The sequence below is a fragment of the Oncorhynchus mykiss genome, chromosome 15 (assembly GCF_013265735.2).
Source record: "Oncorhynchus mykiss isolate Arlee chromosome 15, USDA_OmykA_1.1, whole genome shotgun sequence".
NCBI lineage: Eukaryota > Metazoa > Chordata > Actinopteri > Salmoniformes > Salmonidae > Oncorhynchus > Oncorhynchus mykiss.
Window position 1 is genome coordinate 57,120,694 of NC_048579.1, and position 23,437 is coordinate 57,144,130.

General features: G+C 41.7%; 1 protein-coding gene across 1 annotated transcript; it reads right to left on the reverse strand.

The window, feature by feature from the left end:
- Positions 1-5,089: 5,089 nt before the first annotated feature.
- LOC110490385 (protein ADM2) lies at positions 5,090-22,802 on the reverse strand. Its single transcript, XM_021563753.2, has 3 exons — positions 22,713-22,802; positions 22,138-22,391; positions 5,090-9,163 (listed from the first exon to the last, which is right to left on the reverse strand). The coding sequence occupies exons 2-3, from the start codon at positions 22,233-22,235 to the stop codon at positions 8,725-8,727; spliced, it is 537 nt and encodes a 178-aa protein (XP_021419428.2). The 5' UTR covers positions 22,236-22,391; positions 22,713-22,802; the 3' UTR covers positions 5,090-8,724.
- Positions 22,803-23,437: the final 635 nt, after the last annotated feature.

Genomic DNA, 23,437 nt, shown 5'->3' on the forward strand with positions numbered 1-23,437 from the left:
CAAGGTAACGAGACTGCCCAGAAAATAACCCATGACAACTCCTCTGTGAGTGAATCACAAGGTTTAAACACTGACATTACAAAGTTGCATTGGGTTGGCAATTAAGCAGTACTTTCAACCTTGAGACCAATCTCTGTTCCTTGGTTATCTGTAGTGCTGAGTTCAAATAGAGCTTGAGACCAAGGTTAGAAACCAAACTCTACTGCCAGCGGACCGATTAGAATTGACAACGTCTACTGTATATCAATGAAGACAGTGTGAGAAGAAGTGTGTGTTCTCACACGCACAGACACACGAACATAGACATAGACACAAGCTGTAATAAACCATAGCAGTACTGTGATAGTGTGGGATTGTAATCGGAGGACTTTTACTTTGATACCAGATGCTGAGGCTCTGGGGTGTAAACAACAGGGGTTAGCTCGAGTTAAGAGTTTGATGCCTTTGCAGGTTCAAGCTCTTTGTTCATAGGATTTAATCATGTATTTGTCCCCTGAAGTTGTGTGGTTGCTCTAATTTAACCTTGAGTCTATATCTAAAGTTCCAGTGTCCGTGGATAATCATTCTTTACCCCGGCTTTTACCCTGGCCCCCCAAAAACAAGCAGCTTTGTCTTTTACAAGATAACAAGCAAAACAGCAAACTGAGACAACTAAAGGAGTTTAGGCTGTCGTTTTATACAGTGTCTTCTGTATTCATAGCCCATGACTTACTCCACATTTTGTTGTGTTACAGCCGGAATTCAAAATTGATTAAAACTGTTTTTTTCTCCCATCTACACACAATACCCCATAATGACAAAGTGAAAACATGTTTTTAGACATTTTTGCACATTTCCATGAATGCTCTCACCCCCGAGTCAATATTTTGTAGAAGCACCTTTGGCAGCGATTACAGCTGTGAGTCTTTTGGGGTAAGTGTCTAAGCGCTTTGCACACCTGGATTGTACAATATTTGCCCATTATTCCTTTTAAAATTCTTCAAGCTCTGTCATCTTGATTGTTGACCATTGCTAGACAGCCATTTTCAAGTTCTGCCATAGATTTTCATGCCGCTTAAAGTCAAAACTGTAACTAGACCACTCAGGAACATTCATTGTCATCTTGGTAAGCAACTCCAATGTAGATTTGGCCAGTCTAAGGTTATTGTCCTGCTGAGGGTGAATTTGTCTCCCAGTGTCTGTTGGAAAGCACACTGAACCAGGTTTTCCTCTAGGATTTTGCCTGTGTGTATATACTGAACACAAATATAATGTAAAGTTATGGTCCCATGTTTTATGAGTTGAAATGAAAGATCCCAGACATTTTCCGTACACACAAAAAGCTTATTTCTCCTAAATTGTGCACAAATTTGTTTACATCCCTGTTAGTGAGCATTTCTCCTTTGCCAAGAAAATCCATCCACCTGACAGGCGTGGCATATCAAGAAGCTGATGAGTATTTCTGTCTGTAATAAAGCCCTTTTGTGAGGAAAAACTCATTTTGATTGACTGGACCTGGCTCCCCAGTGGGTAGGCCTGGCTCCCAAGTTGGTGGGCCTATGCCATCCCATGCCCACCCATGGCCGCGCCCCTGCCCAGTCATGTGAAATCCATAGATTAGGATCTAATGAATTTCTTTCAATTGACTGATTTCTTTCTATGAACTGTAACTCAGTAATATCTTTAAACATGTTGCATTTATATTTTTGTTCAGGATAGCTTTATTCTGTTTCTTTTTATCTTAAAAAACTCCCAAGTCATTGCCGATGACAAGTTTACCCATAACATGATGCAGACACCACCATGCTGGAAAATATGAAGAGTGGTGTTTGTTGAATTTACCCCAAATATAACGCTTTGTATTCAGGACAAGAAGTACATTTCTTTGCCACCTTTTTTTGCAGTATTAGTTAAGTGCTTTGTTGCAAACAGAATGCATGCTTTGGAATATTTTTATTCTGTACATGCTTCCTTCCGTCTTTTCACTCTGTCAATTAGGTTAGTATTGTGAAATAACTACACACCATTGGTCTTATGGTGAAATCCCTGAGCAGTTTTCTTCCTCTCTGGAAACTGAGTTAGGAAGGACGCCTGAATCTTCGTAGTGACTGGGTTTATTGATACACCATCCAAAGCCTAATTCATAATTCACCATGCTCAAAGGGATATTCATCATCTACTTAAATCTTTTTTTATTTTTTTTTTTACACATCTAGCAACCAGTGCCCTTCTTTGCGAGGCATTGAAAAACCTGCCTGGTCTTTGTGGTTAAATCTGTGCTTGAAATTCACTACTTGATTGAGGGACCTTACAGATAATTGTATGTGTGGGGTACAGAGATGGGTTAGTCATTCAAAAATCATGTTAACCATTATTATAGAAAACGTAAGGAGTCTATGCAACTTATTATGCGATTTGTTAAATTACTAATGAACTTATTTAGGCTTGCCATACCAAAGAGGTTGAATACTTATTGACTCAAGACATTTTAGCTTTACATTTGTTATTAATTTCTAAAATGTTCTACAAACAAAACTCCACTTTGACATTATAAGGTATTGTGTGTAGATCAGTGAAACAAAATCTCAATTTAACACATTTTAAATTGCAAATACTTTCAGAAGGCACTGTATCTGGGTTGCATGATTCTACAGGTTTTAGGATTTACTTAGAATTTCTTATTTTGCTCAACAAGCATTTTAAAGACAAAACACACAAAAACATGTACATGGAGAAACCCCAATGAAAGTGGCTGACAGAGTCCTGTAAACCTATACACTTTCACATTACTTTTCAGCCTGATAGTGTGTGCGTGTGTGTGTTGCAACGCAACTCCTATGTAATGGAATGTAAATGTTATGACAATGGAAGAGGGTGAACCCTGACACGTGGGGTTCTAGTCAGGTGTTTGTGGAAAGAAGAGTTCTGTATTCTGTCAGTTTATCACCTGACCAGCAGCATTTGACATACTATAGATCTCTCCGATATGTATCTGTATTTCTCTCTATTTCTCTCTATCTGTCTCACTCTATCTCTCTATCTGTCTCACTCTATCTGTCTCACTCCTTACCTTCCTCCCCATTTCTAGATTTACATTTTTATTACTTCTAAACAAAATACTTTTTTGGGGTTCTCATATGCTTACAATGATGTTTTAGTTATTGCTTGAACAGTCGCTAAGATGACATTTGGTTGGGATCTTTGCTAAAATAACAGTTGCTAGCTAGAATGCTGACGCTCATTGACATACGCTGTAGCAAACGCTAGCCAAAGAGCCATTTTACTGGTTGAAGTGTTTTTTAAGTATAATGCAGTTGATTTGCAATTAAGCAGGACTTTAATACAAGCCTTAAAATCCAATTATGAAATAGTGTGAAATACTTTTTTTGCTGGCATTGAGCATTTGCACGCATCGCCCCCATGTGGCAATGTTTGCAAACACAGAAAGGGGTCTATACTCTCCATATGTGCATCTTTCTACATCCTCCTATATCTTCCCAGCTCCCTCTCTTATTCCCCCTTTCTCAGATCTTCCAAACCCTCCCCTTCTCTCCATCTCTCTTGTTCCACCTCTCTCGTGTTAGTGGTTGACACCGGCCCATAGCTGATTTACACCAAGTATATATGCTGTATTTGTGAGATGCATACCATGGTAGTGAGAGGAAGATGTATTCTATGGACTAAGTACAGTTTTACATCTCTCCCGCTGACCTGTCCTGCGGCGTGTAAATGTTAATGTGTTATACTGTATAGACTGACAACAAAAACCAGATCAACACACTGACACTGTCAGATGCCATCGCAGATTCCACTACACTGTTGAAATGAAGTGCTTTGTAACACCAAAACTAGAGGCAATTGAGCTGCCACCAACTTGAAGGAGACGAAACCTTATCTTTGGTACCAATTCCAAAGAAATGTACCATCTAACTGACCCTCCTGTTTCCAATCTGTATAAACAAAGCACGGCAAAAATGAAGGTGGAATTCTACAAAAAAAATGTAACTCTTATCACAATCAATATTTAGGCTATAAACATTTTGCATTTATAAGCCATTCTATCACACCCTGTCTGTTTCATCTGTCTTTGTGATTGTCTCCACCCCCCCTCCAGGTGTCTCCCATCTTCCCCATTATTCCCTGTGTATTTATACCTGTGTTCTCTGTTTGTCTGTGTCACGCCCTGGTCTTAGTATTTTGTGTTTTATTTATTATTTTGGTCAGGGCAGGGTGTGACATGGGTTATTTATGTGGTGTGTTTTGTCTTGGGTTTTTTGTAGGTCATGGGATTGTGGTTAGTGGGGTTGTCTAGAATAGTCTATGGATGCCTGGAGTGGTTCTCAATCAGAGGCAGGTGTTTATCGTTGTCTCTGATTGGGAACCATATTTAGGCAGCCATATTCTTTGAGTGTTTCTTGGGTGATTGTTCCTGTCTCAGTGTTTGTTTGCACCAGATAAGGCTGTTTAGATTTTCACGTTACGTTTATTGTTTTGTATTGTTCGTGTTTTCATCTTTATTAAAGATGTATACAAATAACCACGCTGCATTTTGGTCCGCCTCTCCTTCGACGGAAGAAAACCGTAACAGTCTGTTGAATTTTGCTCAGTTTACTGGGACGAATAATGATTAACGAGCTGTTAGGAGTAGTAGAGTGAAGGACATTGGATCAATGCTGATGCATCATGGTCAAGAGAACTTTCACCCATCTATTTTTCCACTATGATGTCACCTTTGCCCAGGTTTACCAGATTCCAGGAAGGGGTGTTTTTTTTATGTTCCTTTAAGGAAATATTGAGTAATATGTATGTTCTTGGTACCTCTAGTTCTATTTATTTTAAGATGTAGTAATATCGAAGAGCGCTGGCAACTGTCATGTTCTATAATGTTTGTATAATTCTGTGGAGAGTAGACTTAATTCTGATTATAACTTCATTATTTTTTGTTTTGACAATGGCATCGATGTTGTTAACAATAACTGTTGTGAAGAGTTGCTCATACTGTACTCACACACACACACACGTGAATTTAAACATGCAGACACACGCACGCGCACACAAACACACACGCACACACACACTTTCACAAATTAGAGGCACACACTAGACTTTATCTCACTACAGTAGTTTATTTTTTTACAGAGAATGAAAGACATTGTCTGACATGAACATGTAGCTACATTTAGGATTTATTTTTCTTTCCTAACAAAAGGTCACCTTTTAGAAGCGTGGGAAATGCGAGATAAATAGTGTCTTTGGTGACATACATATATAAACATACAAAGATAACTTAAATATATTACTTTTCTTACATAGTACCACTAATAATATATAATATGCACAAGTGCACATGATATCATCTTCACTCCACTCCACTGACAACTCTTCAAAGACATTAATACAGATCTTTATCAAATGCAACATATACAATAACTCTCATCTGTCATTAAAAATAGCATTGCAATATTTGAAATTCAAGTTGTGAGGAACTAACAATATTAAAGTGCTTTGCTCAGTTTGCTGTGACCCTATAAGAGGCTTCTGACCTTAAGTATAATTACATATTGAATGAGGAAAAACAGACTGGGATTGTGATGTGTCAGATCCCTGGTTAGGACGACTATACTATAAGTACCTACACATACACACTCACATACAGACGTGAACACCCAACACAATCTCTTGATTCTCTTTACGACATAGGTTAAGTTAACAATGGCAGGCGATGGCAGCGTTAGGTTTGATGTAAGACTGATGGAGAGTGTTTCTCTTAACACACAAGGGGAGGTATTAGTGGTCAAAGGTCGTAAATAATCTGGTGGTACGCAGTTTACCCAGACAAAACACTCAGCTATGCTGCTAGGAAAGGCTACGGACCCGCCAGTGACACAACACTGTCGTGTAATTACTGTCATATGAGATTCACAACACAAAGAAAAAGTACAGCAAAAACAAAATGACCCCAACAAAAATCCAACAAACACAAGGTTGGTTCCTGATTCTATATGTGGCCGGTCAGACACAAACACACACTTGTGACAGTGGTGGTTAAGAAGAAGTTAAGAGAGATTCACCAAGGTTCTTAGCGTTTGAAAAGCCTTTTAATGGTCTTGTCACGAGACATTGATTAGCTCAATTACAGCAGAGACAATGGCATGTGTGTTTCACAAAGCCTTTGAACAGATTAGACTTAAAGAACCAATGAACCACGGATTATGACCTGCAACCTGGTGTCGCCGTCATCACTGAGATAGAAGGAGAGAGAGTGGGAGAGGGAGAGATGGTGAGATAGAGAGAGTGAGACAGAGAATCACTCCACGATTAAATGAGCTAAATCTAAAATAAAATAAAACCCCAGTTTTAATTATGGTGATTCAGTCCAAAAAGACAAAAATAAGTCAAACAAAATAAAAGGGGGATATGGATAGAGACCACACTAAAGTATGATGTAGATCACAAAAAAAACAAAATGACTGTCAAGTATTGTCAGATATTTGGTGAATTTAAACCACTTTCCCAACTAACTTAAATAGTTCTAGAATGATTTCATTTAGGCAACACTGTGGTCAAAACAAAACAGTAAAAACCTGGACCCTAAAAGACTCTAAGCTGATTTTGGGTACTCCTGTGACTGTTTAATTACGACACAGTAACCTAATAGTTACATAGCTATAGTCATAAATACATGAATGTGTGACTAATGGCTGACCTGGTTTATAACAGCAACATCAGCAAGTTTGGATCAAAGTTATTGGAAAACTAATAGTCTGAACTTTGAGGATGATTTAAACTATTCTAACCCTTTGACATCGAGGATATGAAACATTTGAATGTGTTTCAAAGAGCCAGGCTGCATGATTATTATGGGTATTAAAGATGTCATGGAGACGTTGTGGCTTGTTTTTTTTTCAGATCGACAGGCTCTGCACCTTTTGAAGGTTAGGCTAGTTTTTGGCATGCATGCTGAGTTGAGATTGTTTTTGGTTATTTCTAGTGAGGGCATCCGCCCACCATTTCAGAGACAGTTATAACAAGGGAAAAAGGGAATCTAGGGGCATATATTTTTTTACCGTATTTCGTATCCAGATTTAAAATGTGGCACTCTGTCTCCCTTACTTTTGGTATCCGTGGTCTGTCATTACAAAGCCACAATGTAACAGCAGAGAACTTTGCTGTTGACTCTGTGCTAATTTGGACTCATTTGACACACTACAAGCATACAACGTAATGTATTGGTGTGTACACACTAAACTACTAGCAGTATTAGGATCATAACTGACCGGATTATTATTGATAATGCCAAAGTAAGCCTCTCAATATTCCTAGGCAGTACTGCTAGTGGCAGATTTTGGGTTTGGGTTGGCAACTTGTGATGCTTTAGCTAGTAGTTATACGGTCCAATGGGCAAGGCAAGGCACAGTCAAAGTTTATTTTGTTTATAAATACAGCAGACGATGTGTACCACCTCGCCACCATTGCGGCACTACTAAAGAGATTAGGTCTGATTGGTTAAATTGCCGTAAACATAAAGTCGAGACTTAGTGGGAGAACTTAAGAATCACATGAAGGGGATAATATCCCCACTCAGACCCTGAGATAAGGGCAGCGGGAGTGTTCACTGTGTTCACGAGCCAACCAATAGATCTCACCGCTGAAATAGGTCCGCAATGATTCATAATAAAAACATTAAAAACCTCCATCTTGTGTAGGAACTGAGTCATTGAAATGTGTACTCTCTTCTTTCTCTTTCTATAAACAGTCTCTACTAGACGAGTCCAGAAGCAGATCTCCATCCAGCCACTGCTAAACTTGACTATGATGGCTGAATGCGGCTGTCAAGGCTGTGGTCTGTTGAAACATATACTTCACAGAACCACAGACCGCTTCTGTCGGGAACATCATTGGCTGCAGATGAGAGAGGACAGTAGGTTCTTGTCTGTAAGGTCAGTGTCTGTGTTTGTAAGGTTAGTGTCTGTGTCTATAAGGTCAGTGTCTGCCCACAAATGGTTGCTGGTGGTCTGTAAATCAGAGGATTAACCCAGATATGTCAAACATGGTCCCTCAAATTGTCCTGGCAGATCTAAGGGGGCAGGGTTTAGGGTGGGGTAAAAGGGTTCATTGGGTCGTTTTGACGGGTCTTCAGGAATATATTCCCTCTGACAGGGATCTGATCCTAGCCCTGGTAGAAATCCACATTAGTTGTTTAAATGTTTGATCAATGGGGCCAGAGCTAACTGCTGCTGTGGAGGTCATCAGGCCTTATACAGACACGTCCAGTTGCGTTGGCTTGTGTTAAGTAGAAAGACCGGTGGACAGGGGTATTTATTATTTCATTAACAGGATTAGGAAGTCAAACTGAGCCCCTTGCAGCTCTTTGACTAGTCAGGAGGCCGGGAGAAACACAAAGACTTTGACGAGACCCAAATGTCCAGAGCATCTCTGGGTGACAGGTATTCGTTCCCAGTGGTGGTTGGTGGTGGGAAGCGTCAACTAAGAGGCTTTCATTCATGTCAGATTCCTTTTCTTAAACAGCATGTTGCATTTTTGAGGTGTACAGAGGAGTAAGGCAAATGTAATTCAAAAAGTACAGAAATGGTCATTTCAGGATCTAAAAAAGGTATGGACTACATCCAATACTAATGCAAAGGCTATCTGTGATACATAAAATAGAGATACATGTCTATAGATAGAAGTTTGCTGGGGTGTTGATGTTTTCAGAGAAGAGAGGGAGAAGTATCCGTCAGTCTCTCATCCGTAACTATGCGGACTCCGGGGGTTAATGGGGGAGGAGTCTTCCCGTCCACTCTGGCCAATCAGCTGATAGAGCCGGTGGCTGAGGTTCTGAACCTGGCAGGTTCCCAGGGCGCACCCCACTCTCATCAGCTGGGGGTGGTGGTGACCCCCCCGGGACCCTGATTGGGCCTGGCGACGACCTCTTGACCCTGTCCGTTGGGGCTCCACGCCCTCCTCAAGCCTCACACGTACCAGAGGTTCAAGATGGGCTGTGTTCATGACAGTGGGTGGTGTGTCTCTGCGGAGGTAGCCAGGCAGCCATTTTGGAGATCTGATGGATGGCTGGAGGTCTGATGAAAGGCTGGAGTCTGTTAGGCTGGCGAGTTCGGTGCCAGTTTCTGGAGTGAAGATCTCCTCCTCTCTCAGCGCATGAAGCTTCTTAAGCAGCTCCAACCTGGGAACACAGGAAAAAGTTCAGAGTTCAGATCTTGTGTCGTTAAGATTGATGTCTGTATCTTTCCACTCTGGGTCAATGCTGACCATTGAATCAGAGAAGTCATTTTAGAACTGGCCTAGTTATTCTCAGACTGATGTGAAGCACACTTCCAACAGCATTTTATGTCAACACACACTGACAGTGAATGTTACACATGGAATGGGCATAGTGAGGGTTGATGTGTCACCATCCTGTCTTAATGCATTTTAGAAGACTAATGGCCTTTCAGCACAGGAACAAAACAGCATGGGGACCTGGCTGCTGTTAATTTATTATGGTAATATCAACATACTGGATGTCAAAACTATTGAGACTCCATGTCCACCTTAGCTAAAGCAAACAGACAGAGTGGCTCTGGAGATTTACTGACTACTCACTCAAGAGAGGGAAGGCTAATGTACAGAGCAAACTGTGGCAAGTGTCCACAGGAAAGAGACATCCCCAAGTTTCAGGAACAGCCTGTTTAGCAAACACATCTCAGATTGACTCTGGCTTTAGTGCTGAGGAGGAGGAGGCCCTGCCATCTGTTCTCTTCTTGATGATGACACTGGCTGCTCAACTCAAACTTGGCACTGGGGATTCTTTTCTCTGAACTGTTGTGGGTGTGTTTGCTCAGAGGGTTCGAATTTGTGTCTCTGTGTCTTCGTTTATTACAGATGCTAGAAATAGGTAGGTAGAGGCTCACCTGGCGGAAGTCATATTGACGAAGCACCGGCCACAGTGAGTCGGGGAATTCAATTCTCAAAATGGCGCAAGTGGGTATTTCAAGCCTCAATTCTTTTAAGTAGTAAGTATGACTTTTGTGTGTTAAATGTCCTCCCATGATAAAGTTAGAACAAGAAAGAAAAAAGCTCCCTTTTGTATCCTTTTTCCATTTTAAAGAGACACAGAAACATTTCCACAGCATCAGGTTCTGACCGGCTTCCAACTGCTCTTTAGGAGAAGCAGTAATGATAGTTGGCATACAGCGTAATTATAAAAAGAGCAGCGTTCTCCTCGTGAAACGCTGACTGGATTGTGAGAAATAACAGGGTAGGCCTACTGTAGAACGCCACTATGCAAGTGGTAACCAACCAATCTCTGTACAGACACAGCGAGAAGTGGCTATATTAATGAACAGGGTTCCAAACCCTTCTGTGCCTCCTCAAGGCGGTCTCTTAGTTAATGTGTTCAGTGCCTTGGCCAAACATGTTGTTAATGGTCAAAATTCTACAGACTACAAACATGACTTTGAGCATTTATGGGTTTGTTCAACCAATTTAACCTAAAACTGAGTTTTCTGGTGTGTTGTGGGCTTGAAGCCCAATGTAACTAGCCAATCTAGCTACTTTACACACAAAAATATAGTGCTATTCCAGCAACAGCACCATGAGTGGTCAGTCAGTGAAAGTTTCAAGGTAGCTATATTTGACATGTACACAGAGTTCCAACACAAAGAAAACACTGAATGAGCTTTGCCCCCACCTGTCTGTATCCCTGCCATCCAGCCTGTTTGCCCGTACAGGGCAGGGCCCTGGTGTCTGGTGATGGTGGGTGTCACTGGTAACCACTGTGGTAGTGCAGAGGGAGCACTATTTCCAGGAGCACCTAGTCATTCAGCTCTGTTCTTCTGTGGCCATGGCCAAGTCACACCCACCTTCTGTGCCAAACACCAGGCTGCCAGACAGGCACAAATTGTATTTGATTGTGTGGAAAAGCTACGTTTATATACCGCATAAATACTGCAATGTGGTTGCTATAGAGATTTGGATCGTCTATATTCATTACAGTACATTTTTATTTAGTTGACCTTTCTGTACACAAAAAGGCTGAAATACAATCTTCTGTTCAGGCTCATTCTTCTTTTGTGTTTGGAATCCGTGGTGGAAAATGTGTTTCTCACACAGGAGGAAGGAGGAAACTTAATCCGTTTGGAAACAAGAGATGGTGAATAAACAAAACAAAGGTAACACAGCTCCAGAACAGCTTCCTTTGGGAGTCCCTGGACAAAAACAGGACTGATGGGGTGTGTAGACTGCCAGTACCAAACAATGCCCACTGAGCACACACTGGTTGAATAAATGTTGTTTGAAATGACGTGTAACTAACATGGAATAGATGTTGAATTGACGTCTGTGATCAGTGGGTGTGCTGTAGCCAGCTACATAGTAATGGGGCGGCAGGGTAGCCTAGTGGATAGAGCGTTGGACTAGTAATCAAAAGGTTGCAAGTTCGAATCCCCAAGCTGACAAGGTACAAATCTGTTGTTCTGTGCCTGAACAAGGCAGTTAACCCATTGAAAATAAGAATTTGTTATTAACTGACCTGCCTAGGTAAAAAAAAAATTGTGTTTTATTGTACACCAGATAGGAGCAGTCAAGTGTGTTGTTTTACAGGGTCAGCCATAGTAGTACGGTTCCCCTGGAGCAAATTAGGATTAAGTGCCTTGCGCAAGAGCACATCAACAGTTTTTCCACCTTGTCAGCTCAGGTATTTAAACCAGCGACCTTTCGGTTAGTGGCCCAACACTCTAACCGCTAGTCTACCTGCTGCCTAAGACATTGTGTCAGTCCCAATCCCCCCTATCGACCAAGTAGTTTGTGTGTGTGCTTGTGTGTGTTTATAATACCCATTTAACCCCCTGTTGGGTGGCAAATGCCCTCATCCACCCCTGGTGGAGCAGTAGTGGACTTTGTGGCACACTCAGCGCTGGAACTCCCATAACACAACATGCCGCCCCGAGCCCGACCCAACGCAGTAGACGATGGCTGCTTCGCTAGTCAGGCTATTCTGGGCTGGCAGACAGCCATAAAGACCCTGTGATGTAGTTAAAAAAACAATTATCTTGGAGAATTTGTAACTGGAGGGGGCGGAGCGGGAGAAAAAAGAAAGAAAGAGCAAATCTACTGTTTAAAGGAGGTTAAATGTGTTTGGGTTTCTGTGGGGTTCACCTCCCACCTAGGGAGTTCGTGGCATGTCCTTTTGTCCTCCTCTCTTCTCTGTCACACCATCTGACTTGACCGATTTACCTTCACCTGACGCTGATGCCCTTAGCTTTTATATAATGGCTTCACAAGCAAGTGTTAACTTGTCTGTCTTATCCCTTGGGCCAGCCAGAACTCATTTGTATGTGTCTGTGCCAGAGGGATCGAATGGATCTGAGGGGAGTGTTTTGGCCAAAGACTTTGGACCGGAGGTGTAACTGTGTGCCCAGTGCACATGCTCCTCTCCAGTTTCCAGTTCTTCTGATCCCACAATAAGCCTTTTGGCCACCGTGTTCTAGCCCACAGCCAGGAGAAGGCAGCAGCACCCTGTGCTGTAGCCCGGCCCAACGTGAGAACTCTCTCACTGGATCACATCTGATCTGACAGCCCCGTCTAATTTGGCTATTGAGAAAGTAATCCTGCAAATGGACAGTAATGGAGGTCTTTGTGATTGGCAGAGGATCAAAGATATCAGAGCTTCACATTCTTAGAAACATTCACTCACTCAACACTTGTTTTCAGCACCATCTGATCTGTGGAAGATTATTTAAAAAAATATATTGGTAACAAATCCACCTACTTGTTCTGTAAAATTCCCATTTTCATCGGAGGGCATTAAGCTAAAAGTCACTTAGCTTAGGGAACGGGTGGAGGAAGGGGGATTTGAGGGTTCGATAAAAGGGTAAGCTGATCCCAACTCCTTTGTGCTGCAATGTGGTGTTATTCTTTAATATTAATCCCACAGTTTAGACTGAGTGTCAGGCTATGGGTAACTGGTGCATGGAATCAGGCACAAGAGAGCAGAGATGAGTGTACAAGGTAGTTTAATCCACGAACTGCACCAGTATAAAACAAATACAAAAGGTGTGTGAAAATACTGGTCATTCGTAAATACCAGCTATACTGTATAGAATCAACATGAACATAATAAACAAACACGCACACCAAACATGGGGGAAACAGAGGGTTAAATAATGAACATGTAATTGGGGAATAGAAACCAGGTTTGTAGAAAACAAAGACAAAACAAATGGAAAATTAAAAGTGGATTGCGATGGCTAGAAAGCCGGTGACGTCGACTGCCGAACGCCGCCCGTACAAGGAGAGGGACCGACTTCGGCGGAAGTTGTGACACTGAGGTCTGGAATCACAACTGAGACCCACCAGTGGAACCACCACAACAGGGTGATTCCACGCCAGCGGGAGCAGGAAATATATTTGGTATTTACATTTTAGTCATTTAGTCATATCCAGAGCAACTTACAGGAGCAATTAGGTGTCTCACACTGTTCTGACAATTCTCACATAGAAACTTGATTGGGTGGTAGGGTGTTTAACATGTTGTTTTTTAAATTTCTATCACAAGCCATTTTTTTTTTTTAAATCATGATGAAATTAGCCATTTTATACTCTTTTTAGTATACGTGCCTCTAAGACTCTCTGATCTGTGAACGGTACATAATACAGACAACATCTGTCATTATACTCCTTATAGTGTTCTCTCTGAAATACCCATTTTCACAATCATTTATTCAACATAAAAAAGATTAATAGTAATCTCAAAACTATCATTTTTAGACACTCTCTTCAAACACGGAACATTTCCAGAGTGGGCTCTCTGGTCCTCTAATGATATGACCCATTTTATACATATAAATTGACATGATAGGTCATTAACCAATCACATTCAGCAAATCACCAGCATAGTGAGTTCCCTTTGAATCCATTTTCTCATTCACTGTGTTGGTGGTGCTCATAAAATTGATCACACCTTCAGAATTCAGAATCACACCTTCAGAAATGTAAGGTACTTTATATATATTGTTCCAAAAAATTGTCTTAAAATAAACCAAATCAAAAAGGGTAGTTTGGAGATATTAATATTTGAATGTTGAATAAATGAATGTGATTATTTTTATTTCAGAATCTAGACCTACTCCATATTTTAAAACACACTATAAGAATATAATGACTTCAAGATGTTGTCTATCACGTACAGTTCACGGATCATAGGGTCTTATAGGAGGCATGTACAGTATAGGTCTAAAAAGGGCCTAAAATGGATACTTTTTATCATGATTTTCTCAAACATTGTTTGTGATACAAATTTAAATCGCCGATGTTCCACCAGCCCCAGCCTGATGCCCTCTTCTGCCCCAGTAAGGCCCCCTCAGAGAGGGGTAAGCCTTGGCCAGTACCAGGCCTTTCATACATGCTTATACCCAGGGGGCTGGAGCCTACCATGGGCTGCCTTAATCAGCAGTAAATGTGGCACATTCATACATAATCCTCGCCAGGCCCCATGCAGCTAACAGAGGACAGATTGTGTTCTCAGTAAGGAGACAGAAATAAGCGAAAGGCGATTTATTTGTGAATGAACCATTGCTGCCGCTTGTTCTCCATGCGTTGGTGGTTTTATAACCTCTTGTATTGACGATAAGTACGTGCTGAGGGTTGATTTACCACTTTCCTCATCATGCACTGCGTTGGGTGAAAGTGTACACAGTTGCTAAAGTCCACGGCTTGAAAGAACGACTGCCACATATCCACTATTCTCTCTTGTTCCCCTCAACAGACTTAAGTGTGTAGTGGTTTGGGAATTGGGAGACGGACTTCAAACTATACAGTGGTTGCAGTTCCACGTTCCAATTGTACTGAGGCGGCCACTCACAGCTGCAGTGCTGACTCCTGATCTCCATCGGTACTGTAGGCATCCATCCACACTACAAATGACTGTACTTAGCTAGAATAACACCTACATTTACTGTTAGTGTTAAAGAAAGAACACAGGATAAAGGCTGAAGAATGAACACAGATGGAGCTCTGAGGTCTGAGGAGAGGACTAAACCCGTTTCATGTTCTATTGGTGGTTGAGGAAAATGTAGGTGTTATTCTAGCTAAGTACAGTACCGATGGAGATCAGGAGTCAGCACTGCAGCTGTGAGTGGCCGCCTCAGTACAATTGGAACGTGGAACTGCAACCACTGTATAGTTTGAAATCCGTCTCCCAGACAGACAGACAGACAGACAGACAGACAGACAGACAGACAGACAGACAGACAGACAGTACAAGGGTTGTCACGATTCCAGTATTGCGATAGTCAGAAGTATCGTGGCAAGGAAACAAAACACGAAGCAGATTTAATTTATTGTCACCTAGAGTCACAGTAGTTAATTTTGCAAGCTATAGCACCCACAATTGTATGTAAAGTAGGTTTTTATTGTACCATCGAGTTTTGTCTAATTCGTGTTTTATTTTTTTGCTGTGGAAAATCTGGTATCATAGTATCTCGATACTGGTATCGTGACATCCCCAATGCACACACACACACAAGCCTTTTGCCATGGTCAGGTTTCAGTGCAGAGTGGAAGCATTTCCTTTATGGATGTGGACGGTGGAATTTAGGTCTTAGCCACTAATCCACTGTGGAATTCTGAGCTGCCTGGTGGGAGACTGGTTCCCCCTCTTATTTAGGCCTGGTCATAATGACTCCCATGGAGCACAGAGAGAGAAGGAGAAAGAGAAAGAGTGGGTGAGAGGGAGGGAGGGTCATGGCAGTGTTTATATGGTAGATACATTACATCTCCATACATTGCCAGTCCAGACCTGTGTTTACAGTGTGGCCCACATCAGAGCAGCCAAATGTACTCAGAGCAGAGGTCTAACCTCAGAGCCATACATACTGCCTCTCACAGAGCAATCTACAGGGCCAGCCAGGGTTATATCAGACTGTGAGGCACGCAAAATGTATTTAAGTACATAAAAGAGATAACTGGAGTAAAGTTGAAGTGTTTATGAGCCATATTAGTCAAGGTAATGTTCATGTTACGTCTTTGATATTGTATAAGCATGTCTATAAATCTAAATAAAGTTATTGTATATAGAGTTCTATAATCTATCACCATCTAATGGATGCAACAGTAGGTCCTCTGGGAGGTGGATAATGATGCAATGTGCCTGTTTCTGGGTTAAATATTGTGTTTGGACAATGGATGGGTGTTGACGTCTGAATTGCATGCAGGGGGCTTGGCCCTGACACTTGCCCCATATGGGGTGACAGAGGGAGTTAATGATTTAGGAGGAGGATGGACAGACGGGAAAAACATTGGTTTTTATCTGTCCAGTCAGGATCCTGAGCAAATTCACGACCACAATACACACAGACTCAAATACACACAGACTCAAATACACACAGCCAGACCAGTAGTCTACACTTACACAGTCCCTCTTTCTAAAGAGAATATACTTGACCCTCCCACACGCGCTCAATACACAAACTGTGTTCATCCTGTCTGGGATGTCTGACATGTCATATCATTGACCTCTGTCCCAGACTGTGTGGAAGTAGTGGGTCATCATGACAACAAGCACATCAGCTCCAGTAACATGCCTCTCTCTGGGGCGCCCTGCACCCCACAGCTGGAATCCACAACGTAAAACTGCTTTGTCTCTAAAGCCATATTTACCATGTGGTTTGGCTCTATTTTCTCTCAAGCTGTTACTGTATGTAAAATGAAGGGTATAGTATGTATTGTGAATGGCCGAGAGCAAGGTTGTCAAAACACAAAGCCCCGCGGGCCGTCCATGATCAGGACATAGAGCACTTTATCGGTACAGCACACACACCCATCACATCTCAGTCTGAAAAGAGGAATGAGAGGAGCGATGAGGCCTGTGTTATTGTTATCGGCCTGTGATGGGATTATCATGTGTGATGGGAAGAACAGAGCATTTGGTATGGAAGGAAGAAAAAGTGGGACATTTACTGAGTAAATAAATAGATAAAAGGAGGGAAGAAGGCAGAGAGAGAAACCAGAATTAGAGAGAAAGTGAGAAAAAAGAGAGAGGACATTATGAATCGCCCTTCCATCACCAAGGGAACATCCCGAGGGGATTTCTAGGAATGATAACCCCTCACACAGCCACAGCTTGGACAAGACAAACAGACTCACTCTTATTGAACTGTTTGTTTTTGAAAAGCTGCCGTGTTCACTCAAATACACTGATAGAGAGCACTGCTACCCATAAATTCTGCCCCTGCTGTTTTAAATGGGAAGTTAGTTCTGAGAGATTAAAATCATAACAACCACTGGGAAGCAGAAATAGCCCATCCCTGCTGGGAGCTCTGTCTGAAATAAACAGAGAGGCGTTTGAGTCATGCTTCCCCTTACTTCGATTTGATTTCAGTGGCAGGTGTTTGTCTATGAGCAGACACACAGGCACACGCGCACACACACACACACACACACACACCTGTAGACAGAGGTTGTTGAGCTAAGTCCGAACCTCCAGCGTAGGGGCCCTCCTGTCAGAATAGGGTCACCTTATATGGAGACTGTTGTCTGGCACATCCATCTCAGCCCTGCCAATCTAGGCCATGCAGGGTAAAAACAACCCTCTTTTTCCACATACTCATAAGTCAATAACCTTAAATATAGGTCATAAAGACTTGCCAGTCCATTCATGGATGCATGTCAGCAAAACTTTTTGGCCTGAATGCCAAGCATCACGCCTGGAGGAAACCTGGCACCATCCCTACGGTGAAGCATGGTGGTGGCAGCATCATGCTGTGGGGATGTTTTTCAGTGGCAGGGAGACAAGTCAGGATCGAGGAAAAGATTAACGGAGCAAAGTACAGATCCTTGATGAAAACCTGCTCCAGAGCGCTAAGGATCTCAGACTGGGGCGAAGGTTCACCTTCCAACAGGACAACAACCCAAAGGAGACAGCCAAGACAATGCAGGAGTTGCTTCAGGACAAGTCTCTGAATGTTATTGAGTGGCCTAGCCAGAGCCCGGACTTGAACCTATTCTAACATCTCTGGAGAGACGTTAAAATACAGTTTAAGTCAGAAGTTTACATACACCTTAGCCAAATACATTTAAACTCAGTTTTTCACAATTGCTGACATTTAATCAGAGTAAAAATTCCCTGACTTAGGTCAGTTAGGATCACCACTTTATTTTAAGAATGTGAAATGTCAGAATAATAGTAGAGATAATTATTTATTTCAGCTTTCATCAAATTCCCAGTGGGTCAGAAATGTACATACACTCAATTAGTATTTGGTAGCATTGCCTTTAAATTGTTTAACTTGGGTCAAACGTTTTGGGTAGCCTTCCACAAGCTTCCCACAATAAGTTGGGTGAATTTTGGCCCATTCCTCCTGACAGAGCTGGTGTAACTGAGTCAGGTTTGTAGGCCTCCTTGCTCGCACAAGCTTTTTCAGTTCTGCCCACACAATTTCGATTAGATTTAGGTCAGGGCTTTGTGATGGCCACTCCAATACTTTGACAATGTTGTCCTTAAGCCATTTCGCCACAACTTTGGAAGTGTGCTTGAGGTCATTGTCCATTTGGAAGACACATTTGCAATCAAGCTTTAACTGATGTCTTGAAAGGTTGCTTCAATATATCCACATCGTTTTCCTACCTCATGATGCTATCTATTTTGTGAAGTGCACCAGTCCCTCCTGCAGCAAAGCACCCCCATAACTTGATGCTGCCACCCCCGTGCTTCACGGTTGGGATGGTGTTCTTCGGTTTGCAAGCCTCCCCCTTTTTCCTCCAAACATAACGATGATCATTATGGCCAAACAGTTCTATTTTTGTTTCATCAGACCAGAAGACATTTCTCCAAAAAGTACGATCTTTGTCCCCATGTGCAGTTGCAAACCGTAGTCTGGCTTTTTATGGAGGTTTTGGAGCAGTGGCTTCTTCCTTGCTGAGCCACCTTTCAGGTTATGTCGATATAGGACTCGTTTTACTGTGGATATAGATACTTTTGTACCTGTTTCCTCCAGCATCTTCTCAAGGTCCATTGCTGTTGTTCTGATTTGCACTTTTCGCACTAAAGTACGTTCATCTCTAGGAGACAGAATGCATCTCCTTCCTGAGCGGTATGATGGCTGCGTGGTCCCATGGTGTTTATACTTGCGTACTATTGTTTGCTCAGATGAACAGGGTACCTTCAGGCATTTGGAAATTGCTCCCAAGGATGAACCAGACTTGTGGAGGTCTACAATTGTTTTTTCTGAGGTCTTGGCTGATTTCTTTTGATTTTCCATGATATCAAGCACAGGCACACCTCCAAATGACTCAAATTCTGTCAATTAGCCTATCAGAAACCTCTAAAGCCATGACATAATTTTCTGAAGTTTTCCAAGCTGTTTAAAGGCACAGTCATCTTAATGTATATAAACTTCTGACCCACTGGAATTGTGATACAGTGAATTATAAGTTAAATAATCTGTCTGTAAACAATTGTTGGAAATATTACTTGTGTCATGCACAACGTAGATGTCCTAACCGACTTGCCAAAACTATAGTTTGTTAACAAGACAGTGGTGGAGTGGTTGAAAAATGAGTTTTAATGACTCCAACCTAAGTGGATGTAAACTTCCGACTTCAACTGTAGCTGTGCAGCAATGCTTCTCATCCAACCTGACAGAGCTTGAGAGGGTCTGCATAGAAGAATGGGAGAAAGTCCCCAAATACAGGCATGCCAAGCTTGTAGTTTCATACCCAAGAAGACTCGAGGCTGTGACCGCTGCCGAAGGTGCTTCAACAAAGTACTCAGTAAAGGGTAGGAATACTTATGTAAATGTAATATTTCCGTTTTTTATAAATTTGCAAAAATGTCTAAAAACCTGTTTTTGCTTTGTCATTATGGGGTATTGTGTGTAGATTGATGAGGGGAAAAAAACATTTAATACATTTTAGAATAAGGCTGTAACCTAACAAAATGTGGAAAAAGTCAAGGGGTCTGAATACTTTCCAAAGGCCCTGTATAAAGCAAGATAATAGTGGTGTCACTGACCTAGTAATAATATGAATAAGTTTCAACAAATGATAATCTCCAGATCCCTTGGTTGATCATGTCTGAGTTACCAGACCAACAACACAACTCATAGACATTTTTTGGGACCTGTCAGTGTGTCCTACAGCGCTAACCCACATTAGAGGAACAACTAGATACAACCAAGTGCCTTACTTCATTTGCCCCCAAAAAATGACTAACAGCTTTGAACATCCCAGATTTCCATGTAAAGGCATGGCTCTTGGTGAAGGTAATCATCTGTTTTAATTGGTTTCTCTCATTGACAGGGTCCTGGTTCCTGTCAGTCTCCCACCAGAAGAGGGCATGCAGACACTGACTCTACCCTCTGCTCTAGTTCTCACTGCACTAAAACACACCAGAGACTGGAGTCTTCACTAGTGCACTTCTCCTTCACTTTGAACAGGCACGTCTGCCCTCCCAATGAAATAGGAGGGCAGTGTGTATGTGTGTGTGTGTGTGTGTGTGTGTGTGTGTGTGTGTGTGTGTGTGTGTGTGTGTGTGTGTGTGCGCGTGTATGCATGCATGCGTGTGCGTACGTGTGTGTGGGTGTGTGGGTATTGTTGACCAATTCCCTGTAATCTTGGGATTTTACTACCATGTCATACATAGAAGAATAGCAGAGTGGGAAAATACCACTCATTACAGTATTACAGTGCCTGAAATTTTGGGTGAATTCAGCAAATGCCAACATGAGGAGGACTGTTTTTTCCACCTCTGCTATCATATGTCCCACATGAGGTCAGATATACTGCTGTGTTAGGAATATGACCTAATGTGGGACATATGATAGCAGAGGTGGAAAAAACAGTTAACTTAAGGACCATACATTTGTCTGAACAAATTACTAAAACCAAACTTAATTTGTAAGACAAACACACAACCATATATCTGTTGCATTCCAAAATTTGGTCACATGTGAATAAGATAAAGTAGATGGTTTGGCGCAATAAACCTTGACTTTGAACACTGACGCAAGTAGCTAGCACTTTCGTTTAGGGACCTATAACGAACTGTACGGAAGTCTTTCATGAATACTGACAGATTGGATGTAACATTTATCTACATCGGTAATATATAAATCAAATACTGAACAGTCTTTAATAACGCGCCTAGCCTGAGCATATGTGTTTATAGCGCAGTGTGAAAAATATGATGCAATGACGGTCGTATTGTCCTCTGTCCCATTAGCTACATTTTGAGTTTTTGGACTAAATTCAGTTGCATCATATAAGAACACAAATTCTGATGAGTACGCTTTATTATGCAGATGGAATAAATGTGTAATATCATCATGGTTCCCATTTTTCAACATAGTGATGATGGATAAGATAGCGCTCGTTAGCCTACACTATCATGAATTTTAAGCCAACACAAGTGTTTAAATCCCATAACAGACCTAGCCCAATGGAGAGAGCAGTGCAAACGAGAGACTGCGCAAGGCGCGCATGGATGAACTCTCAATCCATCCAGGGATTCCCCTCAAACTTTTCCACATGGTCATATTATAACTACAGAGACCCCAGGTTACAGGGATTCCCCTCAAACTTTTCCACATGGTCATATTATAACTACAGAGACCCCAGGTTATCCGAGCAGGAACGCACGTTCACTGTATCACGTCTGCCTCGCTCTGACCTTGAGGGCCAGCACTACTCTCTATCCGTTATCTCCCCGACACAACACCCTGCCTGACTGAACAAAAACTTCAGCGTACTTTATGCCATAAACCTCGACATGATTCAATAAGTGGTTCAACCGGTTTGGGGTTTGACAGTGTGATTTAATTTTTAAAAAACAGTAGGCTAATAAAAGGCGCGCGTCAATTCACCAAACACCGGCAAAGTCATTGGACATTCGAGAATAACCAATTTCATAATAATGCATCTCATCCATCACTTTATTTTCCGAATCCTGGAATAAAATACGACTACATGTAGCCTATATTTGAATTAGACCTTCAGATTTCCTATTGAAATAGCATGCACTTTTATATATCCAATGTGCCCTCCAGAAGAAAATTTCTGTTCAATTATCATCACTTCCAGAAAGGATCACTCGTAGAAAGTGAAAGAGAAGGAACTGGAACGCACGTTCAATATAGGAAGGTAATGTAATGTCTTTCTTCCTACCTGCTTCTCTCCAGACGGTCTGCGGCCGGGAGAGCCAGGAGCTGCTGGAGGGAGAGTAGGCTGATGCAATACACAGTAACCGGCAGAAGCGAACGCATCTCGGGACGAGTTCTCACACACACCCCTTGGGAAGGAGGGTGTTCCCAAACCACCTGGACGATGTTCAACTCCCGGGGAAGAAAAATTCCCAAAAGTTTTGGTATTTAGGCTAGTACTGATATCCAGGCAACAATGCGCGAGACAGTCAAATAATCCTGTGATAAACAGAAAATTAAAAAAGTAAAGAAAAGTAAATAAATGGTATAATTTGATCAATAGTACCTGCAAGTGAATTAGTCACTCACTCACTATTCAGTAGCCTAATCATGCATACAAAGTGTACGAACCACTCTATGTGTTGCCAATTGAAAGCTATGCAAAAAGAAACCTCAAGCACTAAAGAAAATATATTTTAAAAATGTATCCAGCTACACGCATTTTTTCACATTTTACACAAAGATGATATTGCATTTCAAATTATAACTATAATAACTCATATAAAATAGTACATTTTATGAATGTTAGTAATATCTTACGTATATGAGGATTTTCGGAAAATAAATATTCAGAAGTGTTTTCCCACGGATCTAACAAGTGTTGGTCAAGATGAAGTTCTCAAATTCAACTTCTGAAGTTGAGCGCGAGATGACATTGTGCGTATAAATATTGAGTGGGCGGTACTCATTCTACACCGGTCCACCCGATAGGCTCCGTGAATTGGTCGGATAATTTATTCTTCATTTACTGTATGACGTGTATGTGTGCATGTTGAGGTGTGCCGTTTAGGTTGTGGGTTTTGGTGGCAAATGCCAACTGATATGCCAAAATGATGATGGTGCTTGACTGGTCAAAGACCTTCCAAGAACTTCCAAGAAAACGAGTTCAATGTTTGTTCTGTTAGTTATAGATATTAATATTTAAGATATATTTTAAGACAGATCCATGCTAATCCTTAACCAACCGTTGATCAAAATGTTGTTTTATTAACAATTTCCCATACTTTAAATGCCATACAAACAAATGGTGGCATATTCTAGACTTCTAACATGCGTTTTGCACCCCCCCCCCCCCCCCCCCCCCCCCTCTTTCCCTTCTCTCTTATCTTTGCCTTCAACACCAAGTAAGCCTGAGGGATAAGTATAGATACTTTTGGCCACACACCGGTGGCTACACGTTCTAAGTACTGCCCAATGTGCTATTGATACATAGCTATTTGACAGATTGCTTCATGATTATGCCACAAACATTTATTTATCCTACA

Excerpts from the sequence above, each read along its gene's own strand:
- LOC110490385 (XM_021563753.2), bottom strand. The coding sequence starts at position 22,235 with ATGCGTTCGCTTCTGCCGGTTACTGTGTATTGCATCAGCCTACTCTCC. Across the intron at positions 9,164-22,137 it reads GACCGTCTGGAGAGAAGCAG|GTTGGAGCTGCTTAAGAAGC; the intron begins GTAGGAAGAAAG and ends CTGTGTTCCCAG.